The following is a 7756-nucleotide window of genomic DNA, read 5'->3' as shown; positions in this document are numbered from 1 at the left end:
CTGGCTTTCCACATGCCGGTAAAAAGTCGGCAGGAGACAAGCTGTGGATGTTTTCAAGTTTGAAAGGTACCCCGCGCTTCCGTCAGAGACAGCTGATGGACCGGGAAAGACCGGGAGATGGGAAGGGAAGAAGAGCGAGAGGACTACACACAAGTGGGAAAGGAGATGAGTTGATGGGGCTGGTTCCTGCAGAGACGCGGTTTGGGGTGTTGGTAGGGAAACGGCACCCTGCAGGGAGCGGTTTCACTCTGGGCGAGGTAGGTACCTGCTTTTCTTATTTGTGGGTTCGTAACACTTTTTCCGTTGAAAAGTAACAACAATAATACTAATTTAAAAAAAAAAAAAAAAAAGAAACACCACTGCAAAATCCACCCTTGGTAAAAAGGGCTGGTGTCCTTTTTTTTTTTTTTGAGAAAAATTGAAAGAAAAAATATATATATTATTATTTATTATATAACATTGTCAACATCAACACCACAAAAAAAAAAGTAACATCCTAGTTGTTTTCGTTCAAGCACTCTGACTGTGTTGAGAAAGGCAGCAGGAGTTTCATGTCCCCTGGAGAACAAAAAGCAGGAGGGCGGGGGGGGACGAGGGCACGGGGCAGGCGGTGGCAGCCACACAAACGGGGTGGGGACCGTGGCGAGGGAGAAGTGTGCCGATCTGTTGATTTTTCTTTTGAAACAAAAGAAAAAGGGAGGGGGGGGCAACTCACACCGAGGCCGATGACTATTTCATCTTGTGGTTTCAATCAGTGTCCATCCCTCTCGAGTGCTATCGGTGAACATTCAGTTAAAGGAGTCTTGAAAAATACTCTCGCTTTTATTATTGACAGGGTACTTTTTCCTTTTCCTTTTCCCATTTTTTTTTTCCGTGGCTAATGCTCTTGCACTTTCCTGACCGCCTTGTTAGCTGTTCTCGCTCCACTCTGGCACCATGCCCACGCCGTGGACCGAGTGGTACTGGTGGGGCGAAAGGGTTCGAGGCACGCCATGGGAATACAGGAACTCTGTGGGCTGTAAGCTGCTGGGGGGGGACTGGATGCCGGTTTGAGGTCCACACTGCCGGACGATGGGTTGGTGAGAAACCGAGGTTTGGTGCTGAAACATGCTATGGGTATCTCCTATTTGGGGGGAGGTATGGTTGGCCACGCTGCTGAGCCGGGGCATCAGCGGCCCCGAGGTGAAGTGGGCAGAGAAATGCTGGTAGGGTAACCTGTCCATCGGCTGCATGGCAGACACTGTGCAACTGCTGTAGGACGGCACGCTCGGCCACGTGTTACAGCTGATGTCTTCCAGGCTGGGCACGGGGTCCGTGGGGGGAGCAGAGCTGGCATACATACATGCTTGGCGCTGGGCTGATTCAGTCCTGTACGAAGTGTTCAGTCCCTGCTGCTGGGGGTAACTGGACCTGTAGAAAGGATCCTCTTCTGCTGGAGAAGTTTCCATGTAGGGCTTCTTGTAGGGATGCTCGGTGGTGGAACATTCCTCATCTGTCGGGAGAGAAAACTCCTGGTAGCGAACAACAATGCTATGCCCTCGGCTGAACCTCCCTCTCCGCAATTCGCATTTTACCAAGGACACAGTCTGCGCAGAGCTGATCCAGACACTTCTCTCAGTTATGTCAGTGTAAATCCAGCTCCCTTCCTCGGAATCGATCTGAATCGATCCTGCTGAAACCAAGTCTTGCATTTGGCCCTGTCTGTTGGGTTGGGGAAGGGATTAGCTAGGAGCTCTGGGCGGAAAATCAAGGCTAGAAGATGCTGGAGAGACCCTGAGGCTTAGCTTGCTTGGTGATACCCCACGCACACCCCCACACCACCAAGCTCCTCGTGTCCTTTCTGCTGCCAGCGCTTTGACTGAGGTGTAACATCTGCCTGCGGATAAATGCACGTAACAGAGGTCCCCACTCCCGACTGAGAGGCTCAGAGCTGATGCTGTTAACTAAAAGCCTTTACAGTGAGACACTTCCACGATAAAGGAGACAAAAATGGAGATCACAATAAAAATCCCCCCGGGAGAACACCAGCGACGGCACAGTTGAGACAATCAGATTGGGAGTTTTACAGCCCCGGTCTTTAGCTGTGCCAAGGGAGCTGGGCACATAAATCCACGCAGGGCTGTGTGCTGGAGCCAAGCGTAACAAAAAAGAAAAGTAAATTTCACAGCTAGAAGCAACAAGGCACAGCTTGCAGAGCCCTTTGTTTCCTGCAGCATCCCGGGCCAACAGAGGGAAGGAGATAAACAATTTAGGTAAAATCTCTAGGGTGAAGCAAAATGAATAAATGAATATGCACTTATTTATTCATTCGCAGGGTCATCAAATGAAATCCAGCTCTGCTGGAATGGATGGCAAAGTTCCCAGGGACGAGTACTTCACCAAGAGATTTTAAGGACAGCGAGGCAAGGGAAGGGGAGCTTGTTCTGACCCAGATTAACTTTGCTGCTGCTTCAAGAACAGGATTCCTGGTGCAGGCAGAAAAACATCCCACTTTGCTTAAAGCCTTCTTGACTGCACCCTTTCAACCAGGGTAAAATTTGAAAGAACACTGCAACCAATGGCCCTTTTCAATGTTTCTCAACCAATGTGTTTTGAGCTGCCATTTTTTTTCACCCCCAAAATACAAAGGGGAAAAAAACCAAAAACAACCCAGTTCCACAAAAAAAAGGACTAAAAGCATCTGCCCCCCAAGAAGCACTTGCCAAAACACGGATGTTGCTGCCGGGCTGCTCCAACGTGAGCACCCACGTCCCACCTTCAGGAGGTGCAGATGGACAGTGCAGGTGCCTTTTTATTCCTTGTAAACACGCACATGCGCGTACCCTCATTGATATAAACAGCCATGTGCTTTCTCCTAGAAGCTGCACCCGCTCTGCTGGTAAAATAACTCATTACTCCCACTCAGGCGTCTACCAAGTCCGGCTGAAACAACTGCTGCTGTTAGCCTCCTTGGCCCAACAACCCCAGACAACACCGGGTACTGAGGGACCCACCGTGGGGACTTTCCCCTTGGCGTCCTCTGACTTTGTAATAGCAGCTGCCCATAAACTCGGCTGGAGAGCCGCAGTCCCATTTCATGCTTTCTCCCTGCCAAAAGCAAAACCTGGCTCCTTAGCCCCAGCAATGCAGAGCCCTGATGATCAAGTTATCATCTTCCTCCTCCGCCTCCTCTTAAATGGGGACAGAAGGTAAGGATGGGATAAGCGAGCAACGCAATCACATCTTTACAATAGCTGAAACTAAGCAGAGAGATGTAAAAGTGTATCAGTCTCCTTAATCCTGATGGGGTTCATTTTATATAGGAGCGGTGGAGAGGATGTAGTCCCCCGAAAGACAAAAGCAGGAAGCACGTGTCTATCACAGGAGGTACGTCTGGAAGAACAGCCTGAGCTCTAGCTTTTACGGACAGCCTAAAAGTTTTGGATCCCTAACCCACCACTGAGTAATAAGAACACTAGGGTGGAAAAACAATGTCTTGTAAAATGAAGCATTGTTCTGCTAATAAAGTTTTCAGCATTAAACCGCATTACTCTGCTGGCATTAGAAATCATTGGCTTGGGGTTTGACTGTTTACTTTATTTTTATTTTTTTTCAACATACAACACAAAACAGTCAAGCTCTGTTTTTCCGTTGTGTAAAACTGCGCCTGACTTACAACCTGAGGTTGCTGATTTTTCCATTTAGCCCAGACATTTCGCTGCCTGCCACAGCCCAGCCAGGCAGAGCCGCAGTTACGGATCCGCTTCCAGAATTCATCGCAGGTGAAGAGAGAAAAACAAATCAACCAGCATTTCGGTGGAAACGCTATAGGTGCCATCTCTTCTTCTGTAAGCTCTCGCGATAGCTCTGCTGGCCTCTCTAGAGCCAAGCTCACCCATGTCATGTGTGGAGAGGGCACCATCACACCAGATTTTAAGATATGTAAGGACACCATACCCGTCTCCAAAGAGGACATAGTCGCTAACAAAGGATTACAGCCTACCCTAACGGCTTCTGCCTGCCCTCTAGCTCCTCTTCCTGATGACTTCCCCATCTACATAACCTCAAAGTGCTGGAGAGGGAAGAGAACACTGCATCTTCATCATCAGATGGGATGATGCTGTCCAGAAATCCTCAGCTGGTGCCAGCTGATGAATTTACACTGGTCCAGGCTCTCTCGTCTGATCTGGCATTGTCCCACCACTTCTCAGAGAGGAGACCAGAGCCAGCCCAGAGGAGGTGAAGTGCATCCCCGGGGCATGTGGAGCAGACCTGGGGGTGGGAAGGGGACATCTTTAAGTAAGAGAATGGCAAAAGGAGGACAAGTCAAACAGAGCTCTCACGCAATGCTGAAGGCTGCAGTTTGAAGTCATCCCCACCTGCTCTGGAGCCTGGATGTGTGTCCCAAGGCCATAATCCTCCTCCTGAAGGTCCTCTCACCTCCTCAGCGTCAGCAGGACACGGCATATAACTCTCTGGTCTGCTCTGGGTTTGATTCTTGATGTTGGTTCCCTGATAGCACTTCATTGTCCTTTTCCTGTTGTCGCTGAGCCCTAAGAGGTGCTGGGCACCTCTGGGAGATGCTGACCATCCTCCATGTTTGCTGCTATTCTTGGAGGGCAAGAGTGGTGATCAGCTCTTGCGACCAGCCCCTCGATACTGCGCAAACCTCAAAAAGCAAAAGGTTCTGCCAAGAAGGGGAAGCTGCCAGTGCTTGGGAGAAGCTGCTCCGAAGTGGATCCAAGGAAAACGGAGCCGCAGAATGGGGTGGAAACTGGCTCCCTCACAAGGAATTTGATGATCTATCTAATGAAGGAGCTTGAGTGAGAGCATAAGCAGTTCCAAGATTTCCGGTATTTACTACTTCCAGCTGGGTTGTAAATACCACACAAATGGCTTTTTAAATGGAATTTTCCCAATTCCAAGATTAGGGCCGTCCAGAATGAAATGCAAACATGTAAAATCTCTGGACTTCAGGGAGCACCAGGCCCACCTCTTCCCCCAGTGTAAATCAGGAGAACTCCTTTCCAATTCATGACTATCAGCTCCCTGGGACAGAAGGCAATGAAGAATGGGACCCAACTGTTTTAGTTTTTAAAGCTCACCCACACTTCCAGGGCATTACAGTAGGTTCATCCCAACTTTGTGAGAGAGACACAATGGGTGATTATCACAAAGACTGTTCTTTTATCCAGTCTGGTTTCTAGTATGAATCCAGCATGAGCCTGAATAGCCAATCACAGCGAGCAAAACTGACAAGGGTTGTCAAAGAAGAAAATAAAAAGGCGGATTCAATCAAAATGAGCATCCCTAAAGGGCAAAGCAGACGTACATCCTAGGACAGGAAACCGAAGACACGCTAGTTGCTTCAGCAGTCACACGGTTTGCAATATGGCTGTGTTGCATTGCAGGGGAACAAGACAGGAAGGGTTGCGGGGCAGAGACAATCCAACACCAAAAGCTGGAACCTCTTCCAGAGGCAGGGATTTGCCAGCACTGCCTGCAGAGGCACAGGAGGCACCTCCTGATGGGAGAGCAGGATGCCTATATGAAGCTGCTGAAACTACAGCGCCACAAGCTATGTGGCTGCACAGCAAGAGCTGGGTGCACACCAGCCCACTGAGCATCTCCCCACCGTGCAGGCAGGCTCTTCTTCACCCTCGGTACCCCAGCAGCCACCTTGCTCCAGGTTCCACTGCATCTACCCAAGCTGCAAACACCTCCAGCTGCAGCATAGCTCAAGCCTTGGCCAACTCATTGCATCTCCCAACATCAGCAGGACGAGCAGCATGTCCTCCAAGAAGACATCCCATAGCTGACTTTTGTCCTACAGATTCTTCGGGTGAAATAAAAGCTGGGTGGGATGAGGGAGAAATCAGTTCAATCAACAAAGAGGTCTATCCACCCTAACAGTGCCTGTTCTTGTGGAGAAGGGGGAAAGGCATTGCTCTATCTCCACCAACCTCGGCAGAGCAGGAAGGAGATGAAAGATATATTCTTCCCCACGGGCAGGGTCATGTCCAAGCTAGGTGGCTGAAGGATGCGATCCTCGCTGGTTGAAGCCGGTGGATTCTGCCACGTCCCTCTTCTCCCTCACAGTGCCAACATGACAACTTTTATAACCTCCCCAGGGAGAGGCTGTTCCAGTCGCCTCCTGTTCAGCATCACAAGCATCCCAGAAATTTGCCAAGTGGTTGAGATTGTGTAAGGCTGGGAGGGAGCAGAGGTTTAGAGGGGTGGCTTTTTAGTTCACAGGAAGTCTGAGGGAGGAGGATAACACAAGGGAAAAAAGCCCCAATGCCCTAATTGGGACGTGGGGCTAAAATGAAAGACAGAAAGCAAGCTGCCTGCTGGTAAGTCCTTTTGGGCTTCTCCAAGCACAACAATGAAAGAGGGAGAAGTGGAGAACAACCAGAAAAAAGGCAAAGCTCTAACTGGTCTTTGTTGCAGCCTAAAAGTCCCCATCAAGGAACTGAGCCCACTCCTTGGTGGGATACAGGATTAGAGTTAATCCATCCTCTCAAGACCAGTCTCTCTGCGAAATGCCACAAGCAATCTCAGTGTGGAGCCTGGGATACAACGCAGGATGATTCTCGCCTTGAGGACTGCCATTCCCCAGCCTTCAGCATGTTCAGAAGGTGCCTAGAGCAGTGACCCCGTTGCACCACGCCGGGGTCATTCCCAATGCTGCGACCCCGCACTCCCACCCAGGCACCAGGAACTGCCAGATTTGGGGCTCTGGGATGTGTCCTCCCTTCCTTCCTCACCCAGAAGAAGATCCGCTCCCTGAAACAGAGGAGCCTTCAGAGATAACATCCCCTCGCAGCCCTGCTGCTCTCCCCTAATGTAACTCCATATCAGATCTCCAGAGGGAATCCATCTTGACTTGACAGCTAAGAACAACACTGTCAACCACAGAACTAAATCTTTGTCTTAGGTCACCAAGGAAGTAGAAGTTGAATAAGGTGCCTTTGAGTTGCTCGAATACAAACCTGTTCTTAACCGAGCCTAAACCAAGACTTCACCTCCTGATTAAAAGAAAAAAAAAAAGATACAGAGAAACATGACAAGATGTCAAAGCTGGAAGGAGACGTATCTGAGGGACTATCTTGGAAAACAGTGGTGGCATTTGCTACAGAAGATACAGACACCAGCTGGTCTCAAACCCAGTCAAATTGCCCTCTGCCCCTGTGAGCACTTATCCATAACCGCAGCCTTGAGAAAAGGAAACAATCTGCTTGAGATAAATCCTAAACTGACTGAGGAGGTGTCAATGTCTCAGGAGTCAATGATCCAACAAAATCAGTAATACCCCCAGTCCAGAAAACAGACGGAGGTGCATTAGGAGTGAACACGCTCTTGCTTTCTTGTTTCCTTAGATGGTGAGGTTTGTTAAAAGTTATGCAGAAAAGTAGGAAAGCAGCAGATATTTCACTTTTAGAAAGGAGAGGCTAGAAAAGGAAGAAAAAGAAGAATATCTTACATAAGGTTACTTTCCCCAAGTTCAATAAAGATCCTTGCTCGGTGCTAGAAGAAAGTGCCACGCTCAGTCTGAGTTTGAGACGAAACCTTGGATCACGTTTGATTTATCTGAAAAGAATTGCTCATCTCTAGTGACTTTTTTTTATTTTTAATTAATTTCACTTTGCAAAGAGCTGCTTGGCAGCTTATGTTGGCTCTCTGTTTCCCATTAACTTTGTGTTTCATTTCTTTAAGCCTGGTGGCTGTTTTCGATTTACTAGATGCATGGAGAGGGGGAAAAAGGCACAGAGAGGAA

At 48.9% G+C, this 7756-nt stretch overlaps 1 protein-coding gene across 3 annotated transcripts in view; it reads right to left on the bottom strand.

Annotated features, from left to right (window-relative positions):
* Positions 1-809: 809 nt before the first annotated feature.
* Positions 810-7756, bottom strand: part of TBX5 (T-box transcription factor 5) — a 46402-nt gene continuing 39455 nt past the window's right edge. For all 3 annotated transcript variants that reach the window (XM_059827459.1, XM_059827460.1, XM_059827461.1), the window contains exon 9: positions 810-1492. In XM_059827459.1, the coding sequence (XP_059683442.1) occupies positions 909-1492 (584 nt within the window). In that variant the 3' untranslated portion in view covers positions 810-908. The remainder of the gene's footprint in view (positions 1493-7756) is intronic.

This window comes from Gavia stellata, chromosome 21 (assembly GCF_030936135.1).
Source record: "Gavia stellata isolate bGavSte3 chromosome 21, bGavSte3.hap2, whole genome shotgun sequence".
In the NCBI taxonomy this organism is placed as follows: domain Eukaryota; kingdom Metazoa; phylum Chordata; class Aves; order Gaviiformes; family Gaviidae; genus Gavia; species Gavia stellata.
This window is presented reverse-complemented; position numbering and strand designations above follow the sequence as displayed.